The 19,711-nt window shown below is 42.5% G+C and overlaps 1 protein-coding gene across 1 annotated transcript in view; it reads left to right on the top strand.

Moving 5' to 3' along the window:
* Positions 1-222: 222 nt before the first annotated feature.
* Positions 223-19,711, top strand: part of TMCC3 (transmembrane and coiled-coil domain family 3) — a 135,185-nt gene continuing 115,696 nt past the window's right edge. Inside the window, exon 1 of the mRNA XM_085046685.1 lies at positions 223-361. Within this exon, the coding sequence (XP_084902811.1) occupies positions 350-361 (12 nt within the window). The 5' untranslated portion in view covers positions 223-349. The remainder of the gene's footprint in view (positions 362-19,711) is intronic.

Genomic DNA, 19,711 nt, shown 5'->3' with positions numbered 1-19,711 from the left:
TGAGGGGCGAGCTGCGTTCCGCGGGGCTCTCCACAGTGCTCCGGGAGCCCGCGCGGCGCGACAGGGAGCCGCCCGGAGCCAAGCGCCCGCTCCGCGGCTCTCTCCGGCCGCGGCTGCCCCAGCCCCGGGCTGCGGAGCGGGCGGGGGCCGCGGCCGGGGAAGGGGAAGGGGCCGGGCGGCGGGGGCGTGTGGGCCCTGCCCCCCCGGGCCGCGCTGCCTCGTGCCGGGCGCAGCCGTTGCGCCGCCGCTCAGTGCGGGCAGGCGGGCGGCGCGCGCGGAGGGGCCGCCGCGCCGTGAGGGGCGGGAGAGCGCGGCGCCGTGAGGGGAGCCCCGGCGCTGCCCGCGCAGCATGCTGCGCAAGGTAAGCACCGCGCCGGCCGGAGCGGCGCCGGGAGCGCGGGGCAGCCGTCCAGCTTCGGGCGCAGACCCGGGCGGGTCCGGGCGGGGCGGGGCGGCGGCGGGTCCGGCGGGGCCCCGGCAGGTGGCGCCTTGGCGCCGGGCGGCCCCCGGGGCAATTGCGCCGCTGAGGGCGGGCGGGGCGCGGAGCCGCGGGCGCGGTGCGAGGGGCGCGGTCCCAGGTGCGGGCAAACTTTGCCTTCCCGGGCGGGCCGTGCTCCGGCAGGAGTTGCCATGGATGCCTGTGGCGGCGGAGAGCCGGGGCGCGGGGTCTCCCCACAGGCCGCCGCCGCTGGCTGAGAACGCGGCTGCGGCGGCGCGGGGCGAGTGCCGAGCGCCCGGAGCCACCCGGGGCTGCGGGCGGGAGCAGCGGCCGTGCGGCGGGGCGGCCGGGAGCTTCCTTCGCCGCTGTTGGTTCCTGCACGGCGGCAGACGATCCCTCGGCTGCCAATCTCGGGCGCGGATAGACTTGGGCGAAGGGAGCAGCTCTCCATCCACGCTAGGCAGCGGCGCTGGAGATGCTGTGTGCAGGCGAACCCAAGGCTCTCATGACTGCCGAAGGCACTGCTAAAAGGTGTAGAAAAATAACCTGGGGCTCTGAGCCGAGGAGAGCGTGCTGCCCACACCAGACTCCACTTTGGAGCTGCAACACAAGGCTGTTAAAGTCAGTAGGGATCCTTTTCCTGAGATCCAGCTCCAATCAATTTTCACTGCTCCTTCCAAAAAGGCAAGCTTTCTCTCTAGGTAGACCTGGGCTGCATCCTGACACAGGCTGCAACAGGATAGTGCCAGTGTAGAAGGCGCCTTATCAAAACAGTGAATCACGTAACTGCTCAGGCTTCTTGTCCCGCTGGTGTTCCTGTCTTGCTCCCATTTTGTATGATCTTTCCAAATCTTGTTGTTACATCCTTAGGCCCATTAGCCTAAGTGTGCAGTAGCTCAGACAACTGGAATAGTAAGACATCTCTTAAAATTCATGTTAAAAGGCATGGGAAATCTCTTCCATCGACTCCTGGTGAATGAGGTGGTTGGAGGCTGGGGTCCTCTTCATCCCTTCTGAGCGGCAAATCCAGTTCTGATGGCTGTGCTTGGCTTGGCAGAGCCCAGGGAACACAGAACAAACAAGATGATTTAGGATTTCTCTTTGTTCTAGGGTGGAACCTTCTACTTAGCTAGACTCCGTAAGCCTGATATTGCTAATCTCTTTTACAAATAGCAGTATTTTACACTTAGTGTTAATTATTGTGTGTTTATTATACGGTTTGGACAAGCTGGTTAAGAGAAAGCTGATTATTTCGATCCTCTCATTGTGAATAATGTGGAACAAATGCTTTATTTGAATTTTATCTTCTTCCACTGCCCATCATAGTCCTTTGCTACAAGGAGAGAAAATGCAGAGGTTGTCATGATTTGAAATGAAGGGTGTATTAAAGGGCAAAATTACCTTGGGGGTTGTGGATGCAAGGAATGTGAGTCTTTTTTTCTTTTTCTTACCTAATTCTGTGGCTGCTCAAGGGCTAAATTGGGGTTTGAGGTTGGTTTACGCTGTCAGCTTGTTTTGTGCTGTACGTTCATGAGCTGTCCTTTGCAGACTGACCTCCATGTGAATTACGGACCACCTGTGTTAAATTCCTCTGCTGTACACGACAACTAGAGCACTGCCAAGAGAAGTTAAACTAAGCTAACTTTAGCTTAAAAGTGATAACATTTGTAATTCCTAATTTTTAGGCAACGCCTTAGCGCTAATGAAGGCTGCATAACAAATCACCTGAAAAAGGAAATCTCCTTTTAGAGGAATGGAGCATGAAATAAAAAGAAACTGCAGCCCTCACTTTGAATTAGGAGTGCTTTGATCCTACTGTAGGCATCCCACTGGGCAACCTTCCTCACTGAGTTCACGGAGTGCTTAGCATGTCTTAGAGAAACAGTAGTCATGTGGGCAACCAACAGTAAAATTAATTTCATGTCACAGCTCTCTGTGATGGAGTATGAAACCTCAGTGTTGATTGTTTTGTCACCTCTTTATTTTGTGCTGTTCCATAGGATTTTCTATAATTTCCATCTTAGAATTCCCTTTTTTGCTTTTATATCTGTCAGCAAGGGAACATAAAACACAGAGAAACCCTGTTTTTCTATTGTTCCACCTGTCATGTGATTTCGTGGCCAACAAGAGGAAGCCTATCATTTCAGACCCCTCTGATCTGCTGTCCCTAAATGCAGTTTATTTCAGTGATTGCTTCAAAAGTAAGTAAGTAAATAAATAAATAAAAGCTGGGCCACTGAGATAGAAAGGTCGAGCTCTTGCACAGGGTATACTATGGGTCAAGAAGTTTGTGTTAAATCTACACTTTCCATTTGGTTCAAGTTTTCCAATGCCATCTGGGCTCATAAAGGAGTAATAAGTAAAAGAGTTGTTTTGGGTGCCTCATTAACATAACAAAAACCTGGCGTTTGTTGCTGCAGACCTGAAATAATGTCCTTGCCCTTTCTTTTTGGGGTGTACTGAATTTCAAGTGTAATGTAGAGAAGATGGACCTGTGAAGATGAGTGGAATCAGTGAAATGTTAGTGCCTCAGGGGAGCTGCTCTTGAGTTGTGTGCATGAGGTGGGCTTTGCTAAACTGAGCCCTTGGCTCCTCATGTGAGCTGATCTCCCTGAGGAGCCTGCCTGCTCCCTGTGCTTCACTCACTGACATGGGGTAAAGTCCTTCAGCTGCTGGTGACTTGAGGCCAGCAGTTGTGTGCAGAGGCTGGCAGACCTGGGGCTTCGAGGCTGACACAGCAATGCTCTGTGCAACAACCTCTGCACTTTTGCTCACAGCTCCAGAAGCACATCTTAGGCAGATAATGCTCCACGTGTTCATCAGGTGCCTGCTGTAGTCCGTGGAGGAAAGCAGAGCTGTCCAGGTTAAGTGAGATGTGGCACTGTGTGCATCAGGGCTGTGCACACAGGCTGTGTGGCACAGAGAGCACCATGGACAGGGAAGGGTAGGCAGCAGCAATGTTCTGCTTTCAGGATTCTCTGCTGAGCCTGGAGCTTAGCTCAGCTGCTAATACCAAGTGCCTGCCTCTGCCTACCATCCCTTCTGGCTTCTCCAGCTACTTGTGTCCAACCTGTTCTTCACAAAGGGAGCACTTTCTAAAATCCTTGGAGTACTAGTGAGGTCAATCATTACTAATTATCCTAATACTGTATCTGAGATGCTTTATAGGAGTTTGATCCTTCCAGACAGAGTCCCCCCCTTTTCCTTGTCTCTACACACTGTTTTCAGACTTCAGAAACACGATGGCTGTGTGTACAGATCTTCCTGACCACCACTGCTTCTCTTTGCTCTTCAAGCTCTTCAAAATAGTTAGAGATGACATAGACATCATAGACATTCCCAAGTACGTTCCTGCTTGTATGAGCACTGTTGTGTAATATGTAGTTGCTGCAGCTGAATGTGTAACTAACATCAGCTGAGGTTGGTCCACTTCACTCCATTCCACGTGAAAGATCTGATTCTTTTTCTTCCATGTGCCACTCTCTTTTCACTCAGTTTCTTATTGGTAAGAAAAGACTAATGCATATATAAGCAGGAAGAAAATCCCTGAGGTTGTTTTCCTATATTTGCATACCTCCTCCCTCCTGGTCATTCAAATACAATAGACTGGCATTGTAGTTAATGCAGACAAGCTGTCTGTTAGACATTGCAGGACTGCAGTAACAGAGACGACAGACTACATTTCCAGGTAACAGATGGAAAGCCAGTTCTTCAGACCTCAGCAATCTCATCTCTTTGGATTTGTTTCTCTCAGTTTCTCCTGCCAGATGACCTACCTGTCTTAATCGACCATATGAGGAGTTAATTTATTCTGTCTCAGCAGTCTTACACTAGAGCACTGAACTACATATTAGATACAAATTCTCACTTATGTCTGCTTATATTACCTCTTTGAATATCAGCTCTGTGTACCTTGTTCATTTTCACTAGAGTAAACAAATTCACATGTCAAATACTGCTGATGTTATTTCTTCAGGGAAGGTGTACCTACACTTGGAAATTAATGAAAATCAAATACATCAACAAGAAATTAGTATTTAGGGACAACAAAAAGAAGAAATTAGTATGAGCAGAATATACTGAAAATCCAGGGTGGGCTAAACAAAGTCTGTAATGAAGATAAAATTGTGTGCTACTTCTGTTTTTATTATGTATCATTTAATATTCTTAGGTGGGTTTGGGCTCTGATGCTCAGTAATCAGTAATTACTCTTGCAAGTACTAATGGGGAGGGAAAGGAAACAGTCTGGCATATTAATGTTCTGTTTAATTGATAAGGTAGAGAGGATGGACAAATATACCTTGCCAGGTACAGAACAGTGCTGCATTGTGCTATAAAATTATTCATCAAGTGTTTGAGCAGAATGAAAGCTTTATTTTTAACCAAGTTGGCATTGTCTGGTCTTTACAACTTGTTGGGCAAAACTGGGACAATTTGTGCTACTGGGAGTGAGTGGCACCGTAGCTCTGCTGGAGAAGAAACACGCCCTTTTGGTGCCTTTAGCTGCTCAGAGATTGTCTTCAAATAATATATAGCCCTGTCAGTCAAAGACTAAATTCCAGGGTTGAGGTAATACAGAGATTTTCCTTTGCAGCTATTTTAGAGGCTCTACTATTTTGACTACCCTCAGGGAATACAAAATGTGTTAGCAGTTAAATCCATGACAACAGATAACTTACTTAAGCACTGGATTTAGCCGAGTTAACGTGCAGTCAATTTAACTGGCTGAGACACAGGCCACCCTGGCACAAGGAAGCACTGAGTAAATCCATGCTCCAAACACAGCAGAGTGCCAGTGCAAACAGGGGGCTCTGGCCTTCAGGAGAAACAGCACAGACAGTCAGAGATTTCTTTGACAGTTGGGCAGGCTGTGATTAGGGTGAGTGTAAGTGGACTTCAGTGAATTTGTAGTGAATTTAGGTGCCTGCAGGTGTTTAAGTGCTTAAAAGATCACATGATGTTCAAGTGAAGATTTCAGTGGGACATCAACATCAGTTTTGAAGGACTAGAGATGATGCCTTTACCTCAAGAGCTCCTATTTGCTAAGGAGTTCATCTTTCCCATTACTGCTCCTTCTGTGGCTTTTTTATTGTGATTCAACTGATTAGCAGTAGGATCCATCTCTGCCAGCAGTGTCTATGATGCAAAACCAGACCAAAATGGGGTCAAAAATTTCCAGTGCTTGAAATGACTTGAAAGTAGCGAGGATATAAAGGTGACCAATGCAATGAAGCTGAGACTTCAGACTCAGCAATGATGTGTGCTCTGGCAGACAAGAGATGATGGAAGAATATTTCATTCTGCTCAGCAATGTAAAACTAGGGTGTTTAAAAGGGGGTGAGTTTTCTGCAGTTTTGGAGGTCTTAAGTTGGAAGTGTCAATATGATATAAAGAAATGTCAAAGGAAAATCTCAAATGTATCTACCAGCTACTTAAAATCTGTCCTAAAATTTATTTTCTTAAGATTCTAGAGTAAATTCCTTTGAGGATAGGCAATAAGGAATCAAAAGGTAATGGAAAATCAATGAGGTTTATCTATCAAAGTCCCTGGGTTTGCTTTCTAAAATGGCATTTAAATGAATGATGTGCTTTCAACTGTATTTCTTACTGGTCATATTTTTGTCTGCCACCTCTGTTGAGAAGCAGAGAGGAGAGCAATGCTTATGTGACATGGGGAGGAAGAATTAGAAAGTGACTGATTGTTCAGTCTCTGTCAGCAAAAGAACCAGGGCCATCAAACGAAACCATCAGGCCTCTCAAGTTCAGAGCAGAAGAAGGTGCTCTGCATTTAGCTGTGAGACTCCTGGCCACTGGATATTGAGGGGAGCATGAGTTTCTATGGATTGAAATTCACATAGAATATGCCCCTGAGGATAAAATGAACGCTGCTGGCTCAAAAACCTATTGACCTGCAGATCTCCAGCAGCTGGAAAGCATCCTAGGGAGCAGCATTACATGGTTATTCTAGTCATGGGAGTCTTCCTAAGACAGCCACAGTTGGCCACTGTTCCAACCAAGGTACAGGCATGGATTTGATATGAACCAGTATGTTCCTTTCCATCTAGCAACATAAAACTGAGCTTTGTTTTCTGCTGAGCTTGCTTGTGAGATATTGAACCTGTTAGAGTCATACCCTTGACTAAGCCGGTCAGCTAGGAAAAGTTTTATGAGTCCATGTTGTCTCAGAGAATGTGTGCAAAATTTAAGATTGAAATAGTGAGAAAAGAAATTGAGGAAGTTTAAGATCTCTTAAGCATGTTGGCTTCACTGAATTAAAACCAGAAAGATTTGATTAAAGTAATATCTTTTGTTCAAGATTACCATTCAGGGCAGTGGTAGGTCAGAATGGCTGGTTGCACATTTCTCAACAGCTTGTCTGTGCCAGGATGAACATTTCCCTTTCCTTTTGTTTTGAGGTGGAGACAAAGCACATTTGAGCACAAAAGACACAAAGAATGGCCAGTTAACATCTTTTCCTCTGTATGTTCTACACTGCTGGAATGTTGTCCCAGTGACAAGACAATAAAATCGTAACTTTAAAAAACATACATGAGAAAAATAAGCATGGGAAAAAAGGGAGAGACAAGACAATTGAAGAGTAAGTAAAACTTCCAGAAGGTTTTGATAGTCTCCAGTTGTAAGGTAAAAAATGGCTAAGGCTCACCTTTTCTGCCCTGCTACAACATCTGTGCATATCTTGACAGATCTCATGTGGCTTCAGGACTTTTAAAATCAGGACAGTGGCTCTTTGATCACTGTTTTCCTGCTTCTGAGCAATTGATCTCAAGCCATTGTATTTAATGTAGTTGAACCTGGCCTTGAATGCCAGAAATCGTTATAAAAGGTAGTGCTTCATTGGCCCATATTATTCTTATTAAAGCTGCTTTTAATAGAAAATATTATTTTTATTAAAAAAAAAACCAAACCAACAAACAAAAATGAGAAAATATATTTCTAATGAAAATTTTAACATTCCAATGAAAAACTAACCTCCATTTGAAAAAATAAAAAAGGTTTAAAGCTCTTTATTCTCTATGGGAAATCAAAGTCTTTTCCAGAAGGAGAAAAATATTATTTTCCCCAACAGCAATACAGTATTAATGCTTGCTGGTCTGATTCAAATATTCTACTTTTTATCTTTTTTTTTTCTTTTTTTTCTTTCTTTTATACTTTTTTTTTTAATTTGTAAATTAGTCAGTGTATATATGTTTGGTCTTTTTTTTTTTTCTTTCTTTCTTTTAAAAAATATTGTTCATCTTGGGCATTTGCTAGCATACAATTAATCATACCAGTAGTTCAATTTGCAAGTCTCTTAGTAGCTCTCCATTCTGTTCAGGTATTCTAAAATCTGTTCTGTTCCGTGTTCTCTTTGTCTTTTCCAGCTTATTTCTGGACAGATGAATAAACACACTTTTAAATGCATTTCAATTATCTTACTTTTTGTCAAGATACACTTTCAGGTAACACAATTAATTAAAACTCCATTAACTGTTTAAAAAGGACATATTCCCTGGTGGCAAACCTTTGGTACTGGCCTACTTGAGTTAATGAGTGTGAATAGATGTATGATAAATATTGACTTGCTCAAAAACAAAGGAGATTTTTAATCCTTTTAGTTGCCTTTTATGCTTAAACCAGAAGAGATATGCTTCCCACTGCTTTTTTACCATTTAGATTCAATCTATTTGGATCTTCCTGAGAGTTAGAGCCTGTTTTACAAATAGTGTGGCCAGCAGGACCAGGGCAGAGATTGCCCCTCTGTACTGAGCACTGGTGAGGGCACGTTTGTTTTTTTTTTAAATAACTGGGGAAACGTGTAGCCAGAGAGCCTTCTAGGCTGCAATCCTGAGTGCTGTCATTGCAGAAACTGTGTAGAATGGGTTGAGGGTATGCAGAATAAAATGTCCCCAGCCTTGGGTGATAACAGAAGCCTCAGTTTTCTGATAGTTATTTATCATTCATTCTTTTAATGTGTGATTCAAGAGGGTTTTTATATCCAAGAGTAGTTTTTAATTTACTCCTAAAGCAGGTGACTTGTTTCAACTACTGTTTTCAGATTCTAAAAAGTAGGAGTGCAGATTTAGCAAGCAAGAATGTGTATCTGCATATATAATACTCGGGTAATTCATGCATGTTGGGACAAAAATAACAGATGTATATCCTAATACACTGGCATACCATTTCTAGGGGTGGGACTGAATAGTCAAGACTTTTGTACTTGGCATCTCTGCTGCCAGACTCGACAGAAATTGAATAAATGAAGAAAAAGGTGAAGTTACTTTTATTCAGTACTCTCTTACAGCAGTACAGCAATGGTGGAGAATAAAGGAATCTGAAGTTCCTGGTAGTGGATAGTAATCTAATGTAAATCCCCAAGCAAGTTAAGTTAATATATTCTCGGCATGGTGCCTGGAGTAGGATGGGGGGAGGAATGGGAAGGGATGAATCAGCTCTGATGTTTTGCAAGATCCTGCCTTCTAGTTCAATATTGTCTTGTTTTCTTTGCCTAAATTTATTCCTGACAGGTGGTGTCAGAATGTTTTCATTAAAGAAATGTTTCCTAGAATTGCAGAAATCATATGAAGTCTCCTGTGGCAAACTAGCATTCAGACTTACAAGTGGCCATATTCTCTTTACCAGCTCTTTAAACCTTTGGAATTCCTCATTGCTGCCTAAAATACCTTTTTCTTCCTGGGCCCCATTACCCAGCAGTGCAAGGCAGAGAGCACAGAAGCTGTAACTCTTGCTGCTGACCCGTGCACGGAGGGAGGGAGAGCAGTCGCCTGAGGGAGTCCGGGGCGGCTGCAGTCGGGTTGAACCTTGTCCCTGACACCGCGGTCACACTGACCCCAGGTGGGCTCAGGGCAATGCCATCATGTGTTCTGACCTGCTTTTGTGCTGCTTGATGTTGAATTATGGATCAGCTATGACATTCTTTCACTAGAGCCTCTCAGGTATGGGTATACAGTTTTAGAACTGCTGTCAAGAGAGGGCAAGCTGGTGCTTTGACAAGCTGGGGATAGGAAACAGTGCTATAAAGAATAACACAGATTTTTAGCACTTGCAGAGGGTGCTTGTTCCTCCTTTGTACACAGCTGGTAGAGCCAGGGTAGATCCCAATGCTCGGGGAACAAACACATGACTGATTGGGTGGGGCAGCTGTGCCTCACCTCATATGTCCTCAAGAGCTGGTGGCTTGAGTTTGTTGGAACCTGCCCTGCTTGCTCTAGTTTCCCAGTTGTGGTTCCTCACTGAATTTGGATGAGAATGTGGGATCCCTGTCAGACTGTGGCACTGCAGGGACAGAGAAGAAACAACTATTTGTACCTGAGAAGTAAACCAGAGAGCTCCTGTTTCCAGCTCTAGGTCCAGGGACTGTGTGTGGACCAGGTTTCCATACGTGAGGTGGGACAGGGGAGAGGAAGAGGAGCTGCCTGCTGAGCCAAGTGTTGGTGTCATTGGTCTCAGCAAAGATGAGCACACTGGACGTGGTTTTTGAGTGCTGGTTCTGGTGTGCTGATCCACCACCTCCAGAATAGCCTGTCTGTAACAAGTGCCCAGGTGCTCAGACTGGGTTTTCTGTTCTCTGTGATAACTATATTTAGACAGAATATAATTTAGAAATGGAAGACACAAATCACTAAATCAGAGGACATCATGGCATTGAATCAAATGAGGAAAAAGTAATGCTTTCCCCAGTCCATTAATTTGTTTCTTGCTTCTAGAGCCCATTTTGATTTCATAAGCACATTTTCTTCCTTGGCACTGCTTCTGTGGGAATTTTTAAAGTATGTGTGTGTTCTTGGTATTTTTGCTGTGCTTGAGATCAGCACTGTTAACTTTATTCATTTGAATGGTTGGGTCCCCTGGGCCTGTACAGTGGTTAGCTTTGGCTGTTCCACTGGACAGATTTTGGCAAACAGCTTTAGAGATGCTAATGAGGGGCGGGTGGAAGAGGAGAGATACTCACCACATGGCTGAGTGTGCATTAAAAACCCCTTGCCTTGATATAACTTATTGGTTGTAGGAATTGTCATCTTCACAGTGCTTACAAGCATTAATGAATCCTCATTACACCACCATGAAATGATGTAAATATGTATTATCACTACAGTACATGGGAGGGCAAGAGAGAAAATTTTATTGTGTAAAGATTGCCAGAGAAGCCAAGGGGAAAACCAACAGTTTTAAATGTTTGTCTTATCCAAGACAACTGAAAATTGCCTTCCTAAGTTGCTGTATTGTGAAAGCATACACTTGTGTGGGCACATGCATCAGTGCTCTCCTGATCAAAGAAATGTTGCTTAACTGGTGCTTGGGAAATCAGTGCAGCTTTGAAATAGCTGAATGATTCTGCAGGGAAAAGCTGTGAGATTTTAATATCTATCACTGAGCTCACTAAGGGTCTTTTTTATAGCTTGTTTAGCAATTTCATTGTTGTCTCATGTGACTTCTCCTTCCCCATAATTGAGTTTGAAAAGGAGGATGGTGGAGAAGGAAAGGGACAGCACCTTCAGAACATGTGAGGAGCAGGCCTTGGCTCTCTGGATAGTGGTAGGGAGGAGAGAATAGCTAAAGGAGGTGGTTTTGGGCTGTTGATGCCTGACAAAATTGTGGTGTGAAAATTGAACTGTTGGAAGAAGCATTGCTGGGACCTTCAGGGATTCTTCTGTTTGTTCTGCTGGAGCATCCTTTCCTGGTCACTGTAAGTCCTCTCCTACTGCTTGTTATTGTCACACTTTGTAGCCAATGCCATTTCAGTGTAATTCTACCCTTGCTGCAATCCACCTCCTGCCATCTGTATTTGTTCTCTGCTGTTAGCTCCTTGGCAAGCTGCCATATGAGATATAATGTTCAGCCTCACGTAGAGAATTGCTGTACTCTGACCTCCTCTGTATTGCAAGCTACTTCTGCTTCATAGGGCTTAATCCTGAGAAGAACTAAACTCAACTTCATCTAGGCACCCCTATGGAAACTGCCTTCCCACAGGTGGATTTATGGTTGAGACCAGTGTATGTGTGGAAGTATATTGACCACTGTAGGGTAGAAATCAGGATGATGAATTAGGCTTTTCAAATGAAGTCTGTAAACTATGTCTAGCTGTGTAATATAACTTCCTTTCTGGCAGGGTGTGTCTTCTTTCATGAATAAAAAGCTAAAGTAAAAATGAAAACATAGTCAGGATTATTGATACAAACACTGTAATGTTTTTTGCTGGTAGCACTAATATTTTCTGATCAGTTGTCACTGAATATAATTCAAGTCTTTATATAGCATAAATCCAGAAGTGCATTGGGAATAATATCTTGTAAGACAAATACTTAGGTATACTGAAGAACTGCGACACAGATAATTATGTTTCTGATCAAATTAAGTATCTGCATATTGGAAAATCTGTGAAACAACGCTTTTGAGGCATTTTAAATGGCATAAAATTCACTAGCTGCATCCCTGCTGATTCTGATGCACATTGGTCTTCACCTTCTCTGAGGTCTGTAGCCTGACACCTCAACTTGTTCAGAGAAAAGCTGATCAGGTTAGTTTGCTCACAGTAACATAATTTCAGAAGCCATGTAACATTGTTTCAGAAGCTATAAAGGCCATTTTTCTGTACCTTAGGTAGTTCCACAACACCTATTTCTGTGGGCACTTCCCTTTCTGCTCTCCTTCCAAGGGAGGTGCGCCCACAAACACTGCTTCAGTTATACTGCTGTCCTCTTGGGGTGCCTCCACCAGTGCTGCATCCTTTCAGAATCACCTCAAGGCTGTATGACTCTGGCTTCTTTAGATTTGGTCCCTGTCTCCTGCTATGTGATCTTTATGTAGCTCTTCCTGATTCCCTCTGGCTACTCTTTGGTCCCATTCCCTGGCTCTCACTGCTGCTCCATGTTCTCTGCAGTCAGTGGACTGAGGCAGGTATCAGATATTTTCTTCCTCCTCTCCTTTCACTGCACTCCACTTTCCCACTTCTTTCCTGAAAGGACCCTCGGAGCCATCACCTTTACATGGCATTGCCTTGTGATTAGGACTTTGGTTACAGGTCTCTCTCAGCTATCTTATGTTGCTAGGATGCATTTCAAATAATGAGGTATGAAAGAGGGACAAAAATTACTCAAAGTGCCAGACTAGATTAATGTATTACCCATAAACCTGTCTTCCTGAAAACAGAAGGGGCAGGTGATGTCCCAGTTTTCACAAATGCTATATTTGAGAAATTTCTGTTAGCCAGGGGGACACATTGCTACCCAGGAACAAGACTCTCTGATGCTTTGGCAGTTGTGAACCTTGCTATGCTTTCCATGGGCTCTTCCCAAGAAGACAGGCTGTTCAATGAGTAAAATGTTTGATTTTCACTGGGACTTTGGTTGTGTGTCTTATAGTGAGTCTGTTGCCTCCACACGGTTGTGTACTTCTGTGTTTGGAGTAAACACATGGGATTCAATTCATATTGAAAACTTCTATGTAGTCCTCATCAGTATCTAAAAAAGGGAGTATGTGAACTTGCATGCTGAATTTACTCTGTTGAAGTATGCTACATTATTGCAATAGACGAAGAATTAGCATCTGCATGTCATGTTTTTGTAGTACTAGCTTAAACTAATTGAGCAGTGTATGATTTGCCTTCTGAACTTTCCCTCTTGCCGAAAACAAGTGATGATTAGTGCCAGTGTAAGTTAAACAGGAGTAAAATGTTGTTCAGTGAAACAGCCTGAATAACTTAGTAAAATGGTGCCATTTTGCATGCCTATTTGGAGCACAGAGAATCAATCTGCTTCCCAAGCTGGAGCCCTACCACTGGATTTGTGGGTTTCTAGAAGTTTCTAACTTAAAGTCCAGTTGACTTTACAGTTACCATAACCGTGCTATCCAATCATGAGCAGGTAAACTGCACAGATTATGTTCAGGAATTACATTGTGGAAATACAGACAGGTCAGTTTAATGAGGTACAAAACCTGTTTTGCATGAAGTATATAAACTTCAATTATCCATAGGACACAAAGGACAGGATACTTTTGATAATCAAGCTTTCAGAATGTTGCAGGAGTATTCAATATGAGGATCATTAAGAATCATGACTCATCTGGGATGACACAAAGCTTGTATAATTGAAGTGCTTCTGTATTGGAGTCAAAGGATTCAATAGTATTTAGTGTTTGGGCTCCAGTTTGGTAATTGCTGTTAGTATTCAACTCAAAAAGATCTGTAAAATCAAGTAGGTCCAAGTGCTTCTCACTGCAACTGGTAGTCTTCAGTTAGCTATGACTGGGGACAGAAAAGGAGAATTTGATAGCCTAAAGAGAGCCAGTGTGCCATCTTTCCACAGTGTACTTGCTGACTTAAACAACAAAAAACAACAACAAAAAAATCTTCTTTTCTCTAAAAGTTATATTTTAAATTTTTAAAGAGAAATACTTCTCTTTTTTGTTAAGGTTTGAAGCTCAGAATGTTTTTGAATATTTTTCTTGCTCATTTAGAGAAAATCTCACTTCATTTGAATTAATTACTGCTCCTATGGTGATATTTGAAATAAAGACTATGTTGGATGATCAAAATAGGAAAAAAAAAAGACTAAAACTCATCATATGAATCTTACTGGTAGAATCTTATTAACTCTGAATGCTGATATTCAGAAGTTCATCCATCCTCCTGTCACCCACTATCTCTGTCTTTTGGTTTTTAAATGCATGGAGGGCTTTTCAGACAACTGCAGTAGAAATAAGCTTCCCATTACCTTGCCAGAATGGTAGGGATCAACTCAGAATCATCTGAGGCATTACACTCCAAAGAGATCTGTGTTTACACTCTTGGTATGAAGTAGCACATTCTCCCATTTGAAATGTGAGTAAGGTAACAGTGAGAACATCCTTGTGTTGATATGGGTGAGCAGTTTTGGTGTCTCTCCAGCTGTTTCACTTAGCTGCTTTGCATTCTGCCAGACTGTGCATTGAGTGTCTTCTGCTCCATGGGCAGTGAGAAGATGAATCCAAAGAGATGCATGAATGCATAGATGTTGTTTGTCAAGGTGCAGCCTTGGTTAATTCACTGGCAATTGCATGTCCTGAAGTCAGTCTGTAGTCTGACACTGGTTCATCATGCTAGCATGCAGTGCACTTGGAAAGGGGTCTGCAGCCTATCCATCATCTCACTGGCTTTTTGAATGCTTTAATCCATTGGCTGAAAGGGTGCCAGTACAAGGTCATCACTAGGATGTAAAGCTAGATCAAAAGTACCTGTGAGAAAGAAAATACCTAAGGCTAACATCAGGTAGTTCTGCTATCTGTCCCTAATGTGCTCTTGTTCATAGCATGTGGTAGCTGGAGGTGGGTGAACCACACTTTGTGGTGGAGACTGCTAAAATAACAGTGGTTTGAAGACCTTGTATTGTTCATATTAAAGGACTGCATGAAGGCTGAGGAGCTCTTGGCAGGGCAGGAGACCAGCTGGAAACAGAAGATCAAGGGGGACCTGAACTCACAGCCTTGCTATTTTCAGATCAGTTAGGCTCCTACATGACAGCTCAACAGAAGGTTCTTCAGTTGGTGAGCATTTATTTTCTGACCTGTTTCTTTTCCTTGTGCTATGTAAAACTGGCACTGTACCCTGACACACAACCAGCAGCTGGTTCTCTGTGTGCATGGAATTTGGAGATTCAGTAGGGTCCTTATCTTTTCATGCAGGATATTAAGAATCACACTCTTCTACTATTCTCTCTCGGACTGGCATAATCTCCTTTTTATAGGTGTCTTTATGTCCCTTTCACCATTCATTTAAAATGGTGGTCAGGTCTAACATAACAGCAAATCAATAGACAGACAGAATCTCTGTAGTTCGTTTTACCATAACTACTATGAATGTCCTGTGACTCCACTTGCAAAGACTGTTTTTATCTGACAGCTTGTCCTGCCTATTAATTGTGAACCAGAAAATTACTTGTTAGAAAGTGTCTTTGTTGGCTGCTGCCGTGCAGAGAAAAAGAGCAGAATCTTGATGGTCTTACATACCAGGGGTTGTATAAAGAGAGGATGGGTCTGGCTGTTACACACATAAACATACATTTTGAAATGGGAGTTGCAGTGCTTGAACAAATTTATCTGAGACATTTTGGTTTTCAGAACAAAACGTAGCAATTTCTGAGAAAATAAATGTGAGGGTACATATGCCAATGATGAGACTCACACTCTATCACTGAGGTTTCTGTAGGATGACTTTATTCACTTAAATTCAGTGGGAACACTATGGGTTTTTGTAGAGTATAGAAAATGTCAAGGAAAATCTTCTCAGGTAATGTTTTAAAGCAGTGCCACCTTATGGTTCATTTCAGAATAGGGATGTTTGGTGTCCCACCCTTGCAAAACATTGTGTCCATCTTGCTGGGCTCTCTAACTTTCTTAAATGGTCACCTTCTGTGTTTTTGATCAGGGGGGCAGTGGATTACACCTATCACTATCAGGACTAATTGCAAAAGAAAAAATATGCAATTATTAGCTTGCTTCTCAAAGAAGAGCTGTTCCCTCTGTACAACTAGCCATCACACTGTTCATATGGGCAAAAAATTGTGCTCCAAGCCCATTCCTCCCAGACTCTTTATATTACTGCCTGGGGCTCCTATTTGTGCTGAGATGTTACATTCCAACCTAGTGTCACAATCTATCATCTTGGTAGCTACAGTCCATATCCATCATACCTAGTCCTGCAGTCCTGTCATTCCTGCCATGGTAAATAATTGCTGACTGGCCAAGAGCAAGAGGAAAGGCTTTGAAATTCTGCATTGCTGTTGCTCACCTAAATCCAGGATCCCTAAGCAGGGTGGGTTTCATGGATCTCATGTGACCGTGCATCCAGGGAAGATGATTGTAGCAAAATCCTCACAGAAAAACTGGTTCTCTCGGTCTCTTCCTGCTCTTGCTCCAGCTTCTGGCAGGATTAGCTGCTGTTTGGATGCCAAAAGCTTGTCAGAGCTGCTTGGTTGCGTGGCTGCTCTGAATTCCCTGAGAAGTCAATTACATATTGACGTATGCTCCTGTGTTAATTACATCTACTACTGCAGCTTAGAGACCTCTTTTGTCTGCAGTAGCCATAACAGTTTGCAAATAACTCTGGTTAGCCTGTGAGAGAAGTGTCACTAAATTGCTGCAGAAAAAATCTTGGAGACACTTCAATTAAATTTCAGGTTTAAAAGCAGCAATTTCTTCCAACAACTGCAATGCAGAAGTCCCAGAAGTGATGTTAAGAAAGATGGGGTTCTTTGCTACCCTGCTGAAAGCAGAGAAATTTATTTCTTGGGGAAATTAGCATTTGAGCTGGAATGAAAAGTGGAACAGGAATGAGTGTGTTGGGAGTAGCTGGGATTGATGTTCAGCTGTTACTGCTCTGCTGCTCGGTGCAGTTCACACAACTATCAGCACCACAGTCCTTAGTGTTGACCCACCACCAAGTGCAATGGGGTTAAAATCAACCAGGCTAGGCTTTGACTCTCTCTGTTGGACTAGTTTATTCCTATATAGCCCTTTCTTCTTCCTTTTAGGCACATAGACACTATACAGCATCTTTACTGAGCATTGTGCAGAGGTGGCCAGTGCAGCATGACTGTTAAATTCCCTCAGATTCCAGCAGCAATCCCCTTTATTATAGAAGACAATAAATCTCAGCAGTGAAAATGACATCATTAATACTAATTTAAATATAGCTGTTGCTATAAATTTATCTTGTTTGCAAAGATGTGTATGTCAAGTCTTGTAGCTACAGAGAATACTGTGGAAACTCAGTTTCCTATGGTCTTGAGCCTTTTCATTCCTAGGATTTTAAAAACTAAATTAAACTGCTATTTTCTGGTCTCACCATGTGTCTTATACAGTTCCCATCCTTTTTCATACAGCTTTTTTTCTGTCAAATATGTTGATGACTACATGCAGGCTGCCTCATTAAACTTATTTAGCCAACAAAATCATAACCTTGGCATCCTTCACTCTGGTGTTATAAAACACACAGGGAGCTCATCATATTTGAGATCTCTGGTATCTGTCTAATTGGCCTGAAATCAGCATTAAAAGTTTATTACAGACCTGTAAACAGACTGGTCCTGGAAATCTGATTTTCATAGGGAGCTAGGCTAACTAAATCAAGTCAAAAGTATGGAAATTATAGCCAATGTAAGATGACAAACCCCAAAATTAGAAGAATATGGTGATAGAATAAAAAAGTCCAAAAATGAATATTATGCTACACTACCTGCCTTGGAAGATCGTGTGAAACCCTCCACAGCACTGCCTTTCATGAGTCAAGGAATACTGCAATATTTACTTCTGAATGGCTGAACTTGCAGACTTGGGTCAGTTTCTTCTTGGGAACAGATGGTTACAGCTTTGCTGGTGACAGGTTCAATGCCAGCACCATGCTGAACACCAGCTGAGTGTGACCACAGTTTGGAAAAAATTTATGATGTACCTTGAATTGTCTATTTCCATAACACTTTGAGAAAACTGTGCTGCTCTGCCTCAGGGCATCCATAGCAACTTTAATACATGGTATTGGTTTGTCAGACCTGCCTATGATTTATACTTTTGCTTGACATTATTTCTGTTTAGTTAATATTTCCCTTTCATTGTAATAAAACTTTTTTCATCAAACAGTTACTGCATGAGTTATACAAAAATGAGAGAATTCACTGAGATGGAACTTAATCATGTTTCTCTGTGCCCTTGATATAATCTTTCAACAGCATCAACACTTTCAACAGTGTATTCTCACTCAGATGCATGATGGGTTTATTGGTGTGACACAAGCTATTGGATACCAAAATGACATATATTTGGAGAAGTCAAGTAACTACAACATTTGGAGCAGTTCCTGGTAAGTCATTTCAGTCCAGATTCAGGTGACTTTAGACATATATGGTCGGTCATAAAAAACTTCTGAAATATCTAAACACGTCTGTGACCACGTGTAGCCTACCGTGACAACCTGGTGTGCTGATTGCAAGGGCTAGATGCCAGAGTTCCCTGCTTGCAAGGGCTGGATGCCCGAGCTACCTGCAAAACAGGGAAACATTACTCAGACAAATAGGACTCTGTGACTCTCAGGTGTACAGTGCTGATCATGCTCAGCAACATGTTTGCAGTTATGCTCTCTCACACTGCATTATAAGATGAATGGAAGGGTTTTCCTTCTCCAGTTCTTTGAAAGAAATGGGTTTAAGTTTTAGGAAAAAAGTTGACTTCTAAAAATGAGTATATTCTTATTAAAAGTGGGAATTTAAAGGAGTAATTATTATAGGTTTGTTTTGAAATCTCATTTGAGTTTTTATAATTTTAATAATGTAAATTTGTTTTGTTACATGTACTTTTGACACAGCAGTTACTGGTGTGGCTTTTGCTTTTTATAAACATATTTTATGGACATGGACAGTTATTTTTTGTAAAGTGTTTCTTGTCTTTAGCATTATGTTGCTGAATTTGAGAGAGAAAGAAAGAAGCTTTTCAAAGAATCTGCCAGATTATTTAATGCCAGGTTTTCCTATACGAAAGAAAACATTTAGAAAGTGCTCAGGATTATACAAGTAGAGAAAGTGGTTTTTGGTTTGCTACTGAAGGGACACTTCCTGAGGCTGTACAACCTCCTAAATACAGGAGGGCTTATAGTTGTAGCAAGACTCATATTGCTGGCAAGGCACCACATTCCACGGGGCCTTCTGGTGGTTTTCTTCTCTCTTTTCTCCCTCTTCATAATTTTTCTTAGTTCAGAAAGAGTAGCCTTTTATCACAGTTGTTTGTTTTAACATTCCCTGGCGTCTAACTGTGGTCTCAGGTATAAAATAGCAACACAGCAGTTTTCCAGCCCTCTCTTTGGTATTCATGGCCAGGTATAATAATGGGCCATGAATAGATGGGCTGACCTTTACTTGCCTTCGACATCTCCGATTGCCAGCCTTGAAGGTTTGCTTGTACTTGCATACAAGGTCTCATCACTGTATGTGTAGCTGAGTGTAGGTTTATTTCTCTACTTTAGAAAATCTTTCAGCTTTGTGTGAGGTGAGGAGACTGAAAACTATGTGATGTCTTGCTAGGGCTTTTTACACCTGCCAAAGCATTGTAATTGGTGACACCCAGACTGTGATCTGCTTCTAATTGCACCAGCAGTAAATAACTTGGTTTTTTTTTTGGTTTTTTTTTTAATGCTGTTACTTTTTAATGCATTTGCAGCCTTTGTATTGTTTTCACTTTTTTAACAGAGGATTGGGTTTTGGAAAATTGTATCTGTATCATAGAAAAGAA

This window comes from Lichenostomus cassidix, chromosome 1Aa (assembly GCF_008360975.1).
Source record: "Lichenostomus cassidix isolate B80296 chromosome 1Aa, HeHo_3.0, whole genome shotgun sequence".
NCBI lineage: Eukaryota > Metazoa > Chordata > Aves > Passeriformes > Meliphagidae > Lichenostomus > Lichenostomus cassidix.
Note: the sequence above shows the minus strand (reverse complement) of the source record. Positions and strands in the feature narration are given on the sequence as shown.